General features: G+C 47.1%; 2 protein-coding genes across 4 annotated transcripts in view; one reads left to right on the forward strand and one right to left on the reverse strand.

The window, feature by feature from the left end:
* GSTCD (glutathione S-transferase C-terminal domain containing) overlaps positions 1-15,274 on the reverse strand; it is a 252,930-nt gene extending 237,656 nt beyond the window's left edge. Inside the window, exon 1 of one of the 2 annotated variants that reach the window (XM_040329687.1) lies at positions 15,180-15,274. The gene's annotated coding sequence lies outside the window, so the exon portion shown is untranslated. The other variant, XM_040329686.1, reaches the window with a different exon arrangement.
* Positions 15,182-20,263, forward strand: part of INTS12 (integrator complex subunit 12) — a 29,049-nt gene continuing 23,967 nt past the window's right edge. Inside the window, exons 1-2 of one of the 2 annotated variants that reach the window (XM_040329688.1) lie at positions 15,182-15,296; positions 19,488-19,653. In XM_040329688.1, the coding sequence (XP_040185622.1) occupies positions 19,498-19,653 (156 nt within the window). In that variant the 5' untranslated portion in view covers positions 15,182-15,296; positions 19,488-19,497. Of the gene's footprint in view, positions 15,297-19,259; positions 19,377-19,487; positions 19,654-20,263 lie in introns of those variants that run through there. The other variant, XM_040329689.1, reaches the window with a different exon arrangement.

Below are 20,263 nucleotides of genomic sequence, written 5' to 3' on the forward strand. Positions count from 1 at the left end.
AGAACTGAGAACCATGCCCTCTTGGGCCAGTAAGGAGCTACCAGGACTAGAGAGGTGTGCTCCGATTGGAATTTTCTCAGAACTGCTGGCAAAAGTACCGGAGGTGGGAATGCATAGCATCTTCCGAACTTCCAGCTTTGGGACAGGGCATCCACCCCCCGTGCTCCTTCTCCCCTGTTCAGGGAGAAGAAACAGGGGGTCTTCGCATTTTCTCTTGAGGCGAAGAGGTCCACCTCCAGAGTTCCCCATCTCTTGTTCAAGAGATGAAAGACCTCCTGGTTGAGGGTCCACTGGCCCTCCCTCAGCTGCCTTCGACTGCCTTCTGCTGTCACGTTTCTTTCCCCCCCTCAGAAAGACCGCTGAAAGGGAGAGGGTGTGGATCTCGGCCCAGCCCAGAATCTCTGCTGCCAGGGCCGACAAACTTTCGCTTCTCGTGCCGCCCTGCTTGTTTAAGTAGGCTACGGCCGATGAATTGTCCGACCTCACCTGAATGTGGTGCCCCTGGAGTTCTTCCTGAAAGAACCTGAGGGCTAGGCCCACTGAATGAATGAATGACTTGTATAGCGCAACGCATGCAAACTGAATCGCCTCTGGGCGCTTTTTCCAGCCAGTATCTGCTTGGCTGGTGCGGTCATTTTCACCCCGTAGGATCATGACACGCTAGGGACACACAGTCATACACACATATATACATAAATATACTGGGCCAATTTTTGGATGAGAGCCAATTTACCTACCAGCATGTCTTTGGAGTGTGGGAGGAAACCGGAGTACCCGGAGGAAACCCACGCAGACACAGGGAGAACATGCAAACTCCAGGCAGATGGTGTCGTGGTCGGGATTCGAACCAGCGAACCTTTTGCTGCTAGGCGAAAGTGCTACTCACTGCACCACTGTGCAGTGAGTAGCAAGATCTGGAAGATCTTTTCAGATCCTGGTGACCCCAGGTACCCTGCGCTGGAAGGGATCCCAGGTGTGCTCCCCAGCCCTTGCCGCTTGCGTCTGTGGTTACCAGCCGAGACACCGGGATAATCCACAAACGTCCTTGGGTTACGTTGGTGGCCTTTCTCCACCACCAGAGGGATCTTTTTACCTGAAGTGGTACCTGAACCAAGGAGTCTAGGGCTTTTAGGCTGTGATCCCAGACCCTAAGCAGGAAGGCCTGCAGTGGGCAAAAGTGAAAACCTGCCCACTGCATGGCTGGGAGGGCAGATGTCAACAGACCTAGTGTTGACATCAGGGACCTTAGTGACACTTGTTGATTGTTTTGGAGGGAAGCCACTGCTCTGTCCAATTTCTTGACTTTCTCTACCGGGAGGAACACTCTTGAGAGAGTAGAATCCAGCAGGTACCCCAGGTAAGTGATCCGTTGTGATGGATTTAAACTGGACTTTTCTAAGTTCAGCAACCACCCTAGGTCCGTTAGAACCTTCTTGGTCACTTCCAGGTCCCTGGATAGCTGCTCTGGTGAGGCTGCGAAAAGAAGCAGGTCGTCCAGATAAGCTATGATGGATACTCCTTGAAGCCGCAGAAACGCTATGGGTTCTGCCAGGATCTTGGTAAAAATCCGGGGCGAGGAGGATAGCCCGAATGGCAGAGCCTGGAACTGGAGGTGTACAATCGTTCCCTCTAGGTCCACGGCCAATCGCAGATATTTCTGAGAACTCTCTGCGATCGGAACGTGCAAGTATGCGTCTCTGAGGTCCAGAGATACCATGAAACAATTGAGGGGAAGGAGGGCTCTGACTGTGTAAATCGATTCCATGCGAAACTTCCTGTATGAAATGGATCTGTTCAGAGGTTTTAGGTTTAGGATTAACCTGTATTTCCCTGAGGGCTTTTTTACCACAAAGATATGTGAATAAAATCCCCTTCCTTCCTCTGCCCTTGGAACTCTGAGGATAACACTCTGATCCCTTAGAGCTCCCAACAAGGCTTCGGATTTCTCCTTGTCTCCGGGTAGATGGGTGATTAGGTATCTCTGGGGGGGAGGCGATGAAAATTCCAGTCGGTATCCCCCTCTTATGACCGCCAGGACAAACTGGTTTGGGGAAATTGATTCCCATTGTGGGAAAAAGGTCCCCAGTCTTCCTCCCACCCTGACTAGAGAGTCATGGGTTCTTAGGGGGCTGGACAGGAGGGTGAAAAATCGCTCCACCTCTGCCTCTGCCCTTGGGGGTCCAACCCTCTTTTGGCCTGCCAGTTTGGCCCCTTTCTGTTTTTGCGGACGAAACCCCCTTCCTGCCTGTACCGCGGCTTTTCTTTTAGGAGGAAAGGCCTTCTTTTTGTCCGCCGTGCGGTCTAGCACTGCTTCAAGGCCTGGGCCAAAAAGCAGGTCACCTGTGAAGGGAATACCACACAACTTGGACTTAGAGGCGCTGTCGCCAGTCCAAGTCTTGAGCCAGAGGGCCCTTCTGGCCGAGTTAGCCAGAGCAGCCGATCTGGCTGACATGCGGACTGATTCCGCTGAGGCATCCGCTAAATAAGCGACTCCTCGCAGGATAGTAGGGAAGGAAGCTAAAATAGTTTCCTTATCCGTACCAGCTTCCCAGTGTTTTCTTTAATAGGGAATCCATTCTTTTGTCCATAACATCGGACAAAACCCCCATGTCCTCAAACGCTAAATCCGTGTTCCTGGACACTTGGGAGAAGGCGGCGTCTAATTTGGGGTTTTTGTTCCAAACAGACGAAGGATCCTCTGAGAAGGGGAATCTCCTCTTTAGGGATCTGGAAAAAAAGGGTTTCCTTTCAGGATCCTGCCACTCCTTCCTTATGGTCTCAACCAGTATTTCATGTACTGGGAAGACCCTTTTCTCTTGCTCCTCCAGACCTCTGTACATTCGATCATGGAGGGTAAGAGGTTTCTTGTCGGCTTGGATACCAAGGGTTGTGTAAACTGCCCCTAAGAGGTCCTCTACCTCATCCAGCGACAACTTGTACCTAGAGGGCTTCCTGGACTCCCCGTCCTGGTCCTCTCCATCTGATCCCTCTTGAGAATCAGAGGTGGCACTATCCGGAAGAACCGGTTCCTCTTGGGAAGGGCCTGCGGAAACGTCTGCCATAACTGCTGCAATGGGTATGGCAGGAGCAGGGCCCTGAGCCTGTGGCTGGGTTGTAACCTGGGTGGGGACAGCCAGAGGCTGTAACCTCTCAAACAGGGATTTAAATGAGGAGAAAGTGGACGACAGCTCTTTAACAGAGGCTGCAAGTCCTGATTCTGGGAGGACATCCCTACAGGAGGCACACTTCCTCTTTGAGCTATGCCTTCCACCACCCGTTTTTTCAATGGCCTTCTGAAACACAGAAAAGGGCAGAAAACAACAGTTTTAAAAAATCATAAATTTGGTTACAACCCTGGGAGTGCACCTAGCCCCCTATAAACCCTGGGACTAAGGACTCCCCCTCCCCTGGCCACCCAGGGGGCTTGCCTCCCCATGCATTGAACCCTACATGGAGAGGCAAACCTAAGCTAGAGGGCGCCCCTCCCCAGGGTACTCTTACCTTAGGCTCGCTGGAGGTAGCGTCAATTGTCAGGGCTGGCTCTGGAGATGCTGCCGACATGACCGCAGGTGGCTGCTTGCTGAAGAGCTTCTCTTCGCCTGTGCGAGATCCGACTCCCTCCAGCGTCCGCCCGGACCTCCTATCAGCACCGTGACCCGGAACCGGAAGTCGCGGTTCAAAGGGGAGACATCCGCTCTACGCCGGAAATGACGTCACCTGCCGTCCGACCCGCTCGGTTCAAAAAAAATTTGCGGCCTGTAGTACAGGGCGAGCCTCGATGTCTCCCTTGCTGCGCCCCACTGGACGCGATAGGGGTCCCCCGCAACCAGCAGCCGCGCTCGGCATGGATGGGGTGGCTAATGGTGGGCCTGCACCGCACCAGGATTCACCTGAAAGCCTCTGCTTTCTTTAAGGTAAAAAATAGAAAAGAATGGCCTCAGTCCCCTGCCTGAATTGGCCTAGGTTCCCATGCACAGTGTCTCCCCACCGGAGGAAACACTAATACTGAGGTCTGGCAGGGGGAGTAAGAAATTTATGGGCTGGCGCAGTGTTTCCTAGAGGAAGAGGAGGAGTATCTCTCAATTGTGGGCTGTCCTGAAAGACGGGAAGGGAAAAATGAATTTAGACATCGAAGTTTCCGACATTTCAGATGCTAAACGCGGCTAAACGCTGTAACTTGCGTTAAGCAGCGTTTCTTCCCATTTTTTTTTAAACGCTTCTAAACGCAAAGGCGGCATGTAAATGCGGCAAAACGGGCGTTTTAAACGTGGGTTATTATCTGTCAAGTTAAATCGTTAAGGAGCAGTTGTAAAAACGCCCCGTATACATGAAGCCTTACAGCACACAGGAGGCAGAATGGAGATATACACTGTGAGAAGCTGATCAGGGCTGTTCACCCGGATTTGGGCTCTGTTTTATACACCAAGCACTCACATAAAACAGGACGTAGCACAAATTGGTTGTAAACCTCAGACATAAAACCTGATTAATTATTATTATACAGGTAAAACTCGAAAAATTTGAATATTGTGCAAAAAAAGGATTTTTGTACTCACCGTAAAATCCATTTCTCTGAGTTCATAGACGGACACAGCCTTCATTGAACTTAGGGTTATGCTTCTTCCTACCAGGAATAACCCTAAGGTCAATGAAGGCTGTGTCCGTCTATGAACGAAAGAGAAATGTAGTCTGCAGTCTCTCACCATCTGATGTCTGCAATCTCTTACTAAAGGTAACCACTTCCGGACTGCCCACTGTCGTTTTACATCGCTACTTTGAAGAGGAATACCGTTGTTATGGTAGCAACTAGCTACCATAACCCCTGTATCGTCTTCAAGAGCTCGGTCCTTAAGTGGTTAAACACACGGCTATTAGCATCATTTCCATTCGGTGCAATTCTAGCAGACATGATACAGGAGATGATCAGAGACTGCAGACATGATACAAGAGATCAATGCAGCCTCACCGATGCCCATCACATGCAGCCCCACCGGTGCCCGTCAGATGCAGCCCCACCGGTGCCCGTCAGATGCAGCCCCACCGGTGCCCGTCAGATGCAGCCCCACCGGTGCCCGTCAGATGCAGCCCCACCGGTGCCCGTCAGATGCAGCCCCACCGGTGCCCAGATGAGAGCAGCCCCACCGGTGCCCGGATGAGAGCAGCAATCTCCCGCTGTGTCACGGAGCTGGATTTGAATTTCCCGGGCCGGGCGGCTGCCTCCTATGATACACGTCACACTGATTCAATTTCCCGGCATTGGATCAGTGTGCCAGCTATCACAGGAGGCTGGATATTGTTACAGTGGCTCGTCAAACAGGGAGATCACTGCTCTGCATGACAAGGAGGGGAGGAGGAGGGAGGGGAGGACTCTGAGCCGCCAGGATGACACCACCATAATGTGCGTCACCCGGAGCGCACCGCAACCTGTTTCGGTGCCATTATCGGCACCTTTTCTTCTTTCGTCCGCATGCCGAAAACACAGTTTTCGGCTGCCCAAACATACATTTTTGGGCGGCCGAAATTTCGGTGCACCGCTATTTGCAGATTTTTTTTTGGGGGGGGGGTCCCCAGGGTTTACTGCTGCTTTAAATGTTCCTCTGTTTACCCCTTATTAATCCTTAATTTAATCAGTCTTAATCTCCTCCATTTAATTATTTTCCTGCTGATTTTTTTTTTCGTTTGCTTTGTTTGTTAATATTTTTACACCTTTATCATACATGTACATGTTTCACATTGAAATAAATTAATTAATTTGTAAATAACTTTTTAATGCTTTGCATCATTGCTTAAAGCTGAAGTGTAAACAAAACAGTTGCCGGTAGGGATCGGCGAATACATAGCTAGTCAGGTTAAAAAAAAAGACACAAGTCCATCTAGTTCAACCATAAAAATACTAAAAAGAATCTGTATTCGTACTCCTTGTCCAAAAAAAAATGGTATCGGTGAATCCCAAGTAATGGCCATAGATTCATCATCATCATCATTATCATTACTACATCATCATCATCAGCCCCCCACCATCATCATCATCATCATCATCATCATTACATCAATACCAGCCAACCTCATCATCGCAAGCCCCTCACAGCACTTTCTCCTTACTGTGCCACTGCTCACTCAACTGCTGAGACGGTCCAGCTGTGCTCACAGTGTTGGTAACAGTTCTGGCACGCTGTGATAAAATGTCCCGCCCTCCTCCTCCTAGACCAGCTCGTCTGATAGACAGAACACTGGCTATATCACACAAGCTAGTCTAGGAGGAGGAGGGCGGGACATTTATCACAGCGCGCCCGAACTGTTAAAGCGGGAGTTCACTCGAAAAAAAATTTTTAACCTTAGATTAATGCTCATTTTGTCAAGGGGAATCGGGTAGTTTTTTTAAAATCTAAGCAGTACTTACCGTTTTAGAGAGCGATCTTCTCCGCCGCTTCCAGGTATGGTCTTCGGGACTGGCCGTTCCTATTTGATTGACAGTCTTCCGACAGGCTTCCGACGGTCGCATACATCGTGTCACGAGTAGCAGAAAGAAGCCGAACGTCGGTGCGGCTCTATACGGCGCCTGTGCACCGACATTCGGCTACTTTTGGAAAATCGTGACGCGATGTATGCGACCATCGGAAGCCTGTCGGAAGACTGTCAATCAAATAGGAACACCCAGTCCCGCAGCCCATACCCGGAAGCGGCGGAGAAGATCGCTCTCTAAAACGGTAAGTACTGCTTTGATTTTAAAAAAACTACCCGTTTCCCCTTGACAAAATGAGCATCAATCTAATGTTAAAAATTTACTTTTCGGGTGAACCTCCACTTTAACACTGTCATCTCCGTGACACTGGATCGCTGTGTTACAACCTGCAGTGCAACCGGCGTTGCCTGTCAGGGTCGGGTGGGCCGGTTACAAGTCCTCCGTGGGCCACATGTGGCCCGCGGGCCTTAGTTTGAGGACCCCTGCCATAGAAGAATCCTTACCATAGTGACAGAGGGGCATGCACCAACGCTATGGCAATGAAAGGACTGGCTTTGTTGCCATGAAAAAGAAGAAATCTGTCCTGAAGGATCAGTGCTACTGCCATAGCAAAGTGTGGATTGGTGCCTGTGGTAAAGGAAGAATTTGTCCCAATTGTCTGGAACATTATAGAGCTGCACTCTTGTATATCATATTTTGGTGTACTATGCATTAAGGCAGGGTTTGACAAATTTGCTTGGAATCTAGGAGCCAGCTAAAAAAGTTAGGAGCCAGAAAACGCACCCCGTCCCGACGAGCTTGCGCGCAGAAGCGAACACATACGTGAGCAGCGCCCGCATATGTAAACGGTGTTCAAACCACACATGTGAGGTATCGCCGCGATTGGTAGAGCGAGAGCAATAATTCTAGCCCTAGACCTTCTATGTAACTCAAAACATGCAACCTGTAGATTTTTTTAAATGTCGCCTATGAAGATTTTAAAGGGTAAAAGTTTGTCGGCATTCCACTAGCGGACGCAATTTTGAAGCGTGACATGTTGGGTATGAATTTACTGGGCGTAACATTATCTTTCATAATATAAAAAAAAATGGGGATAACTTTACTGTTGTCTTATTTTTTAATTTAAAAAAGTGTAATTTTTTCCCAAAAAGTGCGCTTGTAAGACCGCTGCGCAAATACAGCATGAAAGAAAGTATTGCAACGATCGCCATTTTATTCTCTAGGGTGTTAGGATAAAAAATATATATAATGTTTGGGGGTTCTAATTAGAGGGAAGAAGATGGCAGTGAACATAGTGAAAAATTACATTAGAATTGCTGTTTAACTTGTAATGCTTAAAGTGGATGTAAACCCCAAAAAAGTTATTTATTTTTTGATGTCACAATGTAGAGTATAAGATTCCCTATCATCTGTGCCCAGTCTTGCCACACAGAGTTAATCCAGTGCTGAGCAATCCTCTTTTAATGTTCATTGAAAATTAACAAAATTCCAGATAAAAACTTGCCAAATTATAAAGTCTGCTTCTCTGTTCTTGCTTTGTGTTACAGGTTATTTACATATCCTGGTAATATACAATGAACTTTGGATCACCTCATATTATGATAAACATAACATAACATATGATAAACATGTCCAAGCTCTAGATATGTAAATAACCTGTAACACAAAGCAAGAACAGAGAAACGGACTTTATAATTTGGCGAGTTTTTATCTGGAATTCTGTTAATTTTCACTGAACATTAAAAGAGGATTGCTCAGCGCTGGATTAACTCTGTGTGGCAAAACTGGGCACAGATGATAGGAAATCTTATACTCTACATTGTGACACCCACTTTAACATGTAATACCAATGGCCACCACCAGATGGATCCTGCCCGCGGCGAGCTGCGGGCAGGATGTTTTAGGCGAGGCCGCGGCTTCGGGCTAGTCCGTGGAGCGCCAGTCCTATGGAACAACATTTTTTTTTTCGCCCACCTTCCAAGCCAAGTCGCCAGGACGCTATTTCTAGTCGCCATGGCGACCGGGATTTGTCGAGCCCTGCATTAAGGTATAGTGCTAGCAGATGATGATTGGTTTATGATTTTGGGCTATGAGGGGTTTTCATTTTCTTTGAAATTTGTCCCGCCGCCTTGGCTAAGGAGGCAATGTTAGGTAATAGAGGGATCAGATCCATTGCCATAGTGAAAGACAAAGAGCCATGGCTCGGCCCACTGCCTGCAATTTACAGCAGTGGGAGCCAATAGCCGCCTCAGCCAATGAAGAGAGGGAGCGTCCTGAGGCAGCCAAGGTTCTCGTGCACATCGCTGGAATGAGAAGAGGCTCAGGTGAGTACTGGTATATGAAGGGCTGTTGGGGGGGGGGGGGGAGCAGCACACAGAAGATTTTGATAGGAAGATGGATGGAGACAAATACAGGTCAATCTTAGAAGAAAACCTGTTAGAGTCTGCAAAAGACTTGAGACTGGGGCGGAGGTTCACCTTCCAGCAGGACAACGACCCTAAACATACAGCCAGAGCTACAATGGAATAAGTATAAGTATAAGTATAAGATCAAAGCATATTCATGTGTTAGAATGGCCCAGTCAAAATCCAGACCTAAATCCAATTGAGAATCTGTGGCAAGACCTGAAAATTGCTGTTCACATACACTCTCCATCCAATCTGACAGAGCTTGAGCTATTTTGCAAAGAAGAATGTGCAAAGCTGATAGAGACATCCCCAACTGTAACTGCAGAGAAAGGTAGTTCTACAAAGTATTGACTCAGGGGGCTGAATACAAATGCACCCCACACTTTTCACATATTTGTTAAAAATGTTGAAACCCGTTTATTATTTTCCTGCCACTTCACAATTATGTGCCACTTTGAGTTGGTCTATCAAATAAAATAAATTTACGTTTTGGTGGTAACATGACAAAATGTGGAACATTTTAAGGGATATGAATACTTTTTCAAGGCATTGGATGTTTTTTGAAAAATCTATTAGCGGTTGGATCATGCCTTTGTGTATTAATGCCAGCTGATTTCTGTTAACTGATGCCAAACAGCTGAATTCTTAGTTGAAGTACACTTTGAGACACCATTTCCTCTTTTCAAAGATGCTGAGTGTAGAGCAATGCATATTTTCTTCTGATCCACCCACACCTGCTGGGTTATATGGCTGGAGAGAAATGTGAAAACACTGTTTAAATCCTGCAGTTTTGCAAAGTCCACATGTTACAGCCCACTACTAGGCCAACTGTAGACTGCTAGTAAATGTAACTGCAGACTTTTGTGAAAAACTCGAAGCCAACGATTCACACAGGAACACGCATTTTCTCATTCATAATACTCAAAGTACTTCAAAGCATTTCTCATGCTACCTTTCAGTCAAAGCACTTGGATAGATCCAGGCAAATTTGTACAGGTACACCAATAAACCTGACAAAAATGCTAGCTTGTAAACCTAAAAGTACCATTAAAATGAAAACCTTTTTTTAGTTTTAGACTATCTGTGCCCCCATTAACCTCTTTACCACCAGGCTAGTTTTTCAGATTCTGTGTTTACGAGACTAAAACATTTTTTTTTTGCTAGAAAATTACTTAAAACCCCCAAACATTATATATATTTTTTTCTAACACCCTAGAGCATGGGTGCTCAACCTGTGGCTCTCCAGCTGTTGCGGAACTACAATTCCCATGAGGCATTGCAAGCCGCTGACAGGTACAAGCATGTCTCCCAAAGGCTGAGGCATTATGGGAATTGTAGTTTTGCAACAGCTGGAGAGCCACAGGTTGAGCACCCATGCCCTAGAGAATAAAATGGTAGTCATTGCAATACTTTTTGTCACACCGTATTTGTGCAGCGGTCTTACAAGCGCACTTTTTTTGGAAAAAAAAATCACTTTTTTTAATTAAAAAATAAGACAATAAATTGTGCCCAATTTTTTTATATATTGTGAAAGATAATGTTACGCCAAATAAAATGATACCCAACATGTCAAGCTTAAAAATTGAGCCCGCTCGTGGCATGGCGTCAAACTTTTACCCTTAAAAATCTCGATAGGCGATGTTTAAAAAATTCTACAGGTTGCATTTTTTGAGTTACAGAGGAGGTCTAGGGCTAGAATTATTGCTCTCGCTCCAACAATCGCCACGATACCTCACTTGTGTGGTTTGAACACCGTTTTCATATGCGGGGCGCTACTCGCATATGCGTTCGCTTCTGTGCGCGAGCTCGTCGGGACGGGGTGCTTTAAAAAAATAATTTTTGTTTTCTTATTTATTTTTATTTTGTTTATAATTTTTTACACTGAAATTGATCACTTTTATTCCTATTACAAGGAATGTAAACATCCCTTGAAATAGAAAAACGCATTACAGGTCCTCTTAAATATGAGATCTGGGGTCAAAAAGACCTCAGATCTCATATTTAGACTTAAAGCGGTAGTTCACCCTCACTGACATGATTTTACCATCGAGACAGGCATTGTAGCGCGAGCTACAGTATGCCTGTCCCGATTTTTTTACCCCCGTACTCACCGTGTACTCGTACATTAAAGATTTCGGCTCCCGCGGGGAATGGGCGTGCCTATGGAGAGGGAGGATGATTGACGGCCGGCCCTGGCACGTCACTCTCCCCGAAGACAGCCGGAGTAGGTCTCGGCTCTTCACGGCGCCTGCGCACAGGCTATGCGCAGGCGCCGTGAAGAGCCAAACCTATTTCGGCTATTTCCGGAGAAGCGTGACGCGCCAGAGCCGGCCGTCAATCATCCTCCGTCTCCATAGGCACGCCCATTCCCCGAGGGGAGTCGGTATCTTCGATGTACGAGTACAAGGTGAGTACGGGGGTAAAAAAAATCGGGACAGGCATACTGTAGCTCGCGCTACAATGCCTGATTTTATGGTAGAAGAAAAAAAAAAATGTTTTTTTCGTTTATAGGGTGAACCCCCGCTTTAAATGCAAAAAAAGAAAAAAAAATTGACATTTTTTCAAATGACAAAAAAAAAAAATGTTTCTTTAAGACGCTGGGCGGGACTGACGTTTTGACGTCACTTCCGCCCAGCAGAGCTATGGGGACGGGTGGGGGCGATTTTTTCCTCACTTGCATCCCCAGTCAGCTGCCGAACGGACCCGATCGCCTCCGCCGCTACCGAAGGCTCCGGTAAGCGGCGGAGGGCGCGGGAGAGCGGCGGGGCCCTCTCCCCCCACCGATAACGGCGATCTCGCGGCGAATTCGCCGCGGAGACCACCGTTATCGTGTACAGGACCGCCCACTGAAGAGATGGATATCTCGGTTGTGGCAGCAGCTGCTGCCGTTACCGAGATATCCATCTTTAAAAAGAGGACGTCTTTTTGACATGGGGCCGTGGTCAAGAGGTTAAAGCGTACCTTCAGTTATTTTTTCATCTTTCCATCTAATAAATCTTGTTGTTTTAACTTTGGATAGTAAAAAAAAAATTTCCTGACATTAAATACCTTATAAAGCCCACTTCCTGTTTCTTGTCTGATAAAAAAGCCTAGGCTTACGACATCATGCACAACTCTCTCTCACCCTTATGAGAGTTTGCCAGGAAGGTAGGGGGATGAGTCATAAGAGGGCCAATGAGAGTTGCAGAGCTGGAGGTGTGCCCTTTGTGTGTCTGTGAAAATCCAGGAAGTAAACAGGCAGCAGCTTCAGCTGGACAACAGAAAATACCCCTCCAAACCTTATTTTATTTAAAAACAATCTGCGATTTTTATCATGACTGTGACATTATGGCGGACACATAGGACACTTTTGAAACTAATTTGGGGCCATTGTCATTTATACAGCGAACAGTGCTATAAAAATGCACTGATTACTGTGTAAATGACACTGGCAGGGAAGGGGTTACACACTAGGGGGTGATCAAGGGGTTAAAGGGGTTGTAAAGAAAAAAAAATGTCACCTTAATGCAATCTATGCATTAAGGTGAAAAAACATAGAATGCTGCCGCCCCCCCGAGCCCCCGTTATACTTACCTGATCCCTCGAAAGTCCCGCGCGGTCCCGATATCCTCTTCGCCGCTCAGCCTGGCCGCTGATTGGCTAGAGCGGATGGATCCAGTGATGCGGCGCGCCGAGGGGCGGGGCCGAGTGATACAGCGAGCAGCTATGGCCGCTTGCAGTATCACGGGAGCACGCCCGCAATTACTGACCACCATGCGAGCTCTCGCATGACTGTGGTTAGTAATTGCAGGGAGGACCAGAGACAGCCACCGAGAGACCCAGAAGACGTGGATCGGGGGAACTGTGTGCAAAACGAACTGCACAGTGGAGGTAAGTATAACATGTTTGTTATTTTAAATAAAACATTTTTTTTCCTTTAGTGACACTTTATGGGAGTGATTCTAACTGTAGGGGGAATGGGCTACCACTAACATGACAGCGATCACTGCTCCCGATGACAGGGAGCAGCAGATCCCTATCATGTCACTAGGCAGAACAGGGAAATGCCTTGTTTACATAGAGAACGCGGCAGGCAGCCAAATTAAAGGGGACGTAAGGGGGGGCGGCGCCCCTATTGACGGACCACCAGAGAGAAACGCGCTATACAAGTTCAATGCTAAGTATATATTAGCAGTGGAATAAAGAATGAAGCAGATGTGTGGTATGTTTGAGGAAGAAATGAAAACGTTCCCCCATAACAAATAGGACAAAATAACAGAAAAAGAGTTGGACTAGAGTTGAGAAACACTGACTTATGCCTTGTTTCCACTGCACGGATCGGTTCGGGTCAGAAAGAATGGAGCGGTTAGAATGGGACCGGTCTATTCTGCAGAGCATTTCCACTGCAAAATCGGACCATCCGGGACCATGCAAGGTTTAGAAAAAAAGCCTAGCACGTCCACCAATCAGTGAGATGTATTTGTAGGTCCGCCCTAATGGAACCGTTCCATTCTCTATGGCCCCACATCTGAAGCAGGACCCAGAATGGTCCGGTACGGTTCGCTTTTATGGCACGCTTTCATAATGGAAACACCCAAAAAAGCGTACCGTACCGAACCGATCCGCTCAGTGGAAACGAGGCATTAGATTCCCCAAAAGAAAGTTATGTCATCGTTCTTCCTGCGCCATCTTTGTTGAAAGCAATAGCCGGAGTTTCCTCAGAATCGCCGCCATCTTGCTACACCCCACACTCGACCACAGTAAAAATACAGTGATAAGGCGGGAAGCGGACATCTTGTTACACCCAACGGAGTTATACATTTCACTGTTATTTTTAACAGTAAACTCTGCTTATATCGTGAAATACAGTACAGTGGAACCGTGGATTACAAGCATAATCCATTCCAGGAGAATGCTCGTAATCCAAAGTACTCACATATCAAAGCGATTTTCCCTATTGAAGTCAATGGAAACGAAAATAATTTGTTCCGCATTGACTTCAACGGCATGCAATACCGCATGTGGCCAGAGGTGGGGGGGCGCCGGAGAGCCTCTGAAACAGCCGGCAAAGCCCGAAGACAGCTCGGGAACGGAGTATTTCATGTCTTTCCAAACATGTCCGAATGGCTTCGATCGGCCCCGGCGCCCCCCACCTCAGGCCAAACGCGGTACTGCACACCGCTTTGGCCTAAATCCTGCTCGTTTTGCGAGACAACACTCGCAAACCGATTTACGATCTTTAAAAATACAGTGCTCGTATTGCGAAACGCTCGTTAACCGCTTTACTCACAATCTGAGGTTCCACTGTATTTACAATTCTGACTGTTTAGATGTTGATTTTTGAAAGCAGCGACAAGCCTCCTGATCTCGCAGGTTTTCCAATCCGACAGAACACCGCTGCTTTCAAAAATCAAAATCAAAACAGTCAGTCAGAATTTCACAATATAAGCCGAGTTTACTGTTAAAAATAACAGTGAAATGTATAACTCCGTTGGGTGCAACTCTCCTTCATGGATGAGCTCCGGTGTGTTCGCACACTCCGCGTGCAGAGCCCGCCAGGAAATCAGCGCTGCGCTAATCACAGGCAGTGAGACCTTTCCCGATCTCTGCAGCCACGCATTGGCAAATGTCTCACTGCCTGTGATTAGCGCAGTGTCGACTTCCTGGCGGGCATGTGGAGTGTGCGAACACGCCGGAGCTCATCCCTACTCTCCTTGAGGGCACCCAAAGGTGTCCCAGGCCGCTGAAGTGTTCGGTTTGACTTGAAGAAAAGGTGGCAAGTGGCAACCCTGCTGTACACATCTTGAGTAAGGATGAGCTCCGGCGTGTTCGCACAGTCCATGTGCAGAGCCCGCCAGGAAGTCGGCACCGCGCTGCGCTAATCACAGGCAGGGAAAAATTTCCCGATTTCTGCAGCCGAGCATCAGGATAATGTCTCCCTGCCTGTGATTAGCGCAGCGCGGTGCCGACTTCCTGGCGGGCTCTGCACATGGACTGTGCGCACACGCCGGAGCTCATCCTTAATCTTGAGGAATATGTGAATACACAATGTACACCATTTTTCTGAGAGGACCGGGATATTGAATGTGCAGTCCCTACCTGTGCTCCCTTGCTGTCAGTCAGTACATGTTCCTTATACACGTCCTGCTCCAGGTCCCTCAGTCTCCATGTGCACACATACACTTCCTGGCCGGTGTTCTACAATGCCACCTTCAGCACACAATCACTGACAGGTCACACAAGAGAAGCATGTCTGTATCTAGAAACACCATGCCGATGACCTAACTCCAATAATAACTCTACTCGGGGATGCTTCTTTTCCTACTTACAAAGCAAGCGGAACGTTTAGCGCAGGCTGTGTTGACTGGGGAATGGGTTGTGACGGACCCGCACCCGGAAGTCGCCTGTGATTCTGCAAGTGATACGCACTGTGCTGTACCGGCTGGGTAAGCTTCATCCTAATGATACCCAGCACTGACACATACGATGGGCTGCTGTTAAATAGATGTAGTTCTTTCGTTAAATATTTCACATTTGTAATGAGATTAGTTGCTTGTCTGTCATGCTGACTTGTTCCTAGTCAGTGGCTTAGTGCTGAAGAAAAGGCAAACATGAAAGCCAGGCAACTAGCATTTTCAGAAAGCAGTCCTCAATGGCAACCACCATGTTGTTATCTCTGACAGCTTTACTTTAATATCCTGCTTGGGAGGATCAATAGGGTGTAAAGCCTCATACACACGATCGGATTATCCGACGGGAGTTGTGTTATGACAGGCTGTTGTCGGAAAATATGACAGTTTGTACGTCCAACGGACAATTGTTGTCGGATTTTCCGCGGACAAATGTTGGATAGCATGCTTTAAAATTGTCTGACAACAATTGTGTGTTGTCGCATAGCTCCCAACTAGGGATGAGCTCCGGCGTGTTCGCACATTCCACGTGCAGGGCCCGCCAGGAAGTCGGCGCTGCGCTAATTACAGGCAGTGAGACATTTCCCGATCTCTGCAGCCACGCATCGGGACAACGTCTCACTGCCTGTGATTAGCGCTGTTCCGACTTCCTGGCGGACTCTGCACGTGGGGTTTGCGAACACACCTGAGCTCATGAGTAAATAAGGCCCAGTAGCCAAGCATTTAGGGCATTAAACACAGGCAATACAACACCTGTCACATGTTCTCTAGAGAGCGAACCAAAGCGAGCAAAGCAGATGTAAACGAGTCCTAATAATTATCTGTTTCAATGGTCCAACACCTGCAAGGTTATTCGCCAGAATCTTCTCCCCATCTTTTTCCAAGTGCCAGGCTTCGGTTGCCCTGATTGGCCAGGGTGAGATCACTTCACTGGTTTGCGAGCATAATTTGTTCCAGAAACATGCTTGTAATCCAAAGCACTTGTATATCAAAGCATTTTTTTACAGGGTATACAAGAGAAGAGAGGCACCTCTAAGTGTAGCAATAAGTTGCTAAATGTTGTATCTTCATTAAATGTAACCATATTGCTACACTTAGAGGCTCCTCTCTTCTTTTTTTTATACTCAGTTGTGACATGACTAAGGATGAGCTCCGGCGTGTTCGCATAGAACACGTGCAGAGCCCGCCAGGAAGTGAGCACGGCGCTGCGCTAATCACAGCCGGGGAGACATTGTCCCGATGCTCGGCTGCAGGGATCATGCAATGTCTCCCTGGCTGTTATTAGCGCAGCGCCAGGCTCACTTCCTTGCGGGCTCTGCATGTGTTCTATGCGAACACGCCGGAGCTCATCCTTAGACATGACGCTACTCTTATATCAAGACATCGCTTGTATATCAAGGAAAAAGTTATTAAAACATTTTGCTTGTCTTGCAAAACACTCTTAAACCAAGTTACTCTTAAACCAGGGTTTGACAAATTTGCTTGGAATCTAGGAGCCAGCTAAAAAAGTTAGGAGCCAGAAAACGCACCCTGTCCCGACGAGCTTGCGCGCAGAAGCGAACACATGCGCGAGCAGCGCCCGCATATGTAAACGGTGTTCAAACCACACATGTAAGGTATCGCCGCGATTGGTAGAGCCAGAGCAATCATTCTAGCCCTAGACCTCCTCTGTAACTCAAAACATGCAACCTGTAGATTTTTTTAAACGTCGCCTATGAAGATTTTAAAGGGTAAAAGTTTGTTGGCATTCCACGAGCGGACGCAATTTTAAACCGTGACATGTTGGGTATGAATTTACTCGGCGTAGCATTATCTTACATAATATTAAAAAAAATGGGGATAACTTTACTGTTGTCTTATTTTTTAATTTAAAAAAGTGTATTTTTTTCCCAAAAAAGTGCGCTTGTAAGACCGCTGCGCAAATACAGCGTGACAGAAAGTATTGCAACGATCGCCATTTTATTCTCTAGGGTGTTAGGATAAAAAATATATATAATGTTTGGGGGTTCTAATTAGAGGGAAGAAGATGGCAGTGAAAATAGTGAAAAATGGCATTAGAATTGCTGTTTAACTTGTCATGCTTAACTTGTAATACCAACGGCCACCGCCAGATGGCGCCAGCTCACACAAGGAAGAGCTGCCCACCTAGCCAAGTCGCCAGGACGCTATTTCTAGTCGCCATGGCGACTGGGATTTGTCGAGCCCTGTCTTAAACCAAGGTTTTACTGTATATTGAAGAAGAGACACTAGGGATTGATTTACTAAAGGCAAATATACTGTGAAGTACAGTTGCTCTAGATCAGGGGTCTCAAACTGGCAGCCCTATAGTTGTTGCAGAACTTCAAGTCCCATGAGGCATTGCCAAGGCTGACAGTTACAAGCATGACTCCCAAAGGCAGAGGCATGATGGGACTTGTAGTTTCGCAACAGCTGGAGGGCCGCAAGTTTGTGACCCCTGCTCTAGATCTTGGTAAATGAGAAGCTCTGCTGATTTCCATCATCCAATCATGTACAAGAAAATATGCTGTTTTTTTCTTTCCCTTACATGTGATTGGGTATTCTTTGCAGCGTAAAGCTTTACCTCATATAATCTAGAGCAAGTGCACAGTATATTTACCTTTAGTAAATCGATTCCATTGTATGTTTCTTCTGCAATGAAGAGCCTGTCTGTTCACAGTTGTTTTATGTTATTTTTTTCTTTTACTTCAGATATGCTTTAAAGTGATTGTTAACTTTCGGGTTTTATTTATTTTTTTAAATAACAAACATGTCATACTTGCCTCCACTGTGCAGCTCGTTTTGCACAGAGTGGCCCCGAACCTCCTCTTCTGCGGTTCCCTGGCGCCGCTCGTATTTTCTCGCATCAGATAATCCTCAAGGAGAAGCGTTCTCCCAGGGGGTTACCGTGCGGGCACGCTCCCGAGTCCAGCATTTGTGTCCATAGCCACGAATTGCCGGACTCGGCTCTGCATTGGATTTGATTGACAGCAGCGGGAGCCAATGGCTACGCTGCTATCAATCGATCCAATCAAGAGCCGGTACCCCGTGCAGAGAGGGAGAACGTGCCTCCGCTGAGGGAATGAAGGGGCTCAGGTAAGTAAAACAGGGGAGGGGGGGGCTGGGGGGCCGGTCACTGACAATTTGTTTTCACCTTAATGCATAGGCTGCATTAAGGTGAAAAAATACAAGGGTTTACAACCCCTTTTAACTTATTAAAGCGCAACTCGAAGGAATTAGAAAAAAAAAAACTACATTTGCAGAGGGTTCCCCACAATGCAAGAATTAGATGGTTGTTAAAAAAGTTCATGTTTCTTGTGACTTTTGACTATGTACAGGGCGAAGTGTTTTAGGATTGCCCTATGTACAGGGTGCAGTGTTTTTAGGGTTGCCCTATGTACAGGGTGCAGTGTTTTTAGGGTTGCCCTATGTACAGGGCGCAGGTTTCAGTAGTACGTTATGTACAGGGTGTAGAGTTTAGGGATGCGCCATGTACAGAGTGCAGGGTTCAGGAGTGTGTTGTGTCCAGAGTGCAGATTTCAGGGGTGTGCTATGTACAGAGTACAGGGTTTAGAAGTGTGCTATGCACAACGTGCAACCGCAACCCCCCCCCCCCCCCCCCCCAACACACAAAACTTCCTTGACTCTCTTTTATCTGGCCTGGCTCTAATACCTCCCTGTGTAGGTGGCTCTGCCTTGCCTTGCAGGGAGATCGTTCTCTCCCCAAGATTCTGGAGATCTGTCCCTGCCGTGCCCTGCCATGAGTGCGTACAGGGATCTGTTACAAAGCTATCTCTTGTAAATACAGTAGGCTTCTGTGTTTACAAGTGGGAGTGGAGTGCAAGAAGCAGAGGTGGCAGAATGGAGTTTTGACTGCAAAATTTGGTGTGAGGACCACATGACAACGCCTGGCGGGCCAGATTGGGCCCACGACCTTGTGTTTGACATACAATATGTGGGGTACATCATGCTGATTGTCCTTTAGCCAGGAAATGTAACAAGCTCTATCTGACTTGCTGCAGCTTCTAATGCACACAGAGAAGCTCCCAGTGTGTAGTGAAATCTGATAAAGCAATTTCAGTACAGGAGAGGAGCCGCTACAACTGTGCAAGACGGAAGGTAAGGTTGAAGTTTAGCTTTCCAAAAGCTAGGCACCCGCTGCAATTCTCTTAGGTGTATTGGTAAGCTCTGTCCTGGAATTTGCTCTGACTTGTGCTCCTATTGTTGTAGGTGAGCAAACATGGCAGCGGTTATAAACACTGAGCTGGATCCAGTTTTCATAAAAGCACTTGGTTTTCTTCACTCTAAGAGCAAAGACTCTGCTGAGAGACTGAAGGCTTTACTAGATGAGTCTTTGTGCAAGAGCCTCGACTCTGGCTATCGGCTGCCTCAAAAGGTAAGATACATACATGGATTCAATTGATTTATGGCAGCTTACCAAGCATTGTATTTTGGATAGAATATGGAAGAAAGTAGAAGAGGTTAAAGTGAGAACTAAATTCCCCATTTGCTGATATTCATATGGAAGAAGACCTTGTTCCCCCTGAACTTCCTTCATAAATAATTTTCCCAGTGAAAACAGTAAATGATGTTTAAAGATCAGCTCTGGGAAATGTGAATATTCCTCCGTGCACCTGCATTGCAAGAGTTAAAGCAGTAGTAAACTCTGTGGGGGGGGTTAATAAATAAAAATCCAGTACCCTTTAAGCTAATGTCATAATGTGCTAGTACGCATGCTAGCACAATATGAAAGACTTGCCCTAAAAAAAAAGCCCTCCAGCTGTACGCTGTCACCTCTAACAGGGCTTCCATCTTCACCTGGTCTTCCTTCCCGGTTCATGGGCTCTGGGCGTTTTGAAAGGCCAAACCACGACAATGTCTTTCCCGCGCATAGGAGCCGTGGCACAGCACTCTGAAGGGATGGCCGGTGATGTCACTGGCCACAGAAGTAGTGAATATCTCCGAAACGGTGCACGATTATGAGATATACAGTGGGGATCGAAAGT

This window comes from Rana temporaria, chromosome 1 (genome assembly GCF_905171775.1).
Source record: "Rana temporaria chromosome 1, aRanTem1.1, whole genome shotgun sequence".
Taxonomy (NCBI): Eukaryota; Metazoa; Chordata; class Amphibia; order Anura; family Ranidae; genus Rana; species Rana temporaria.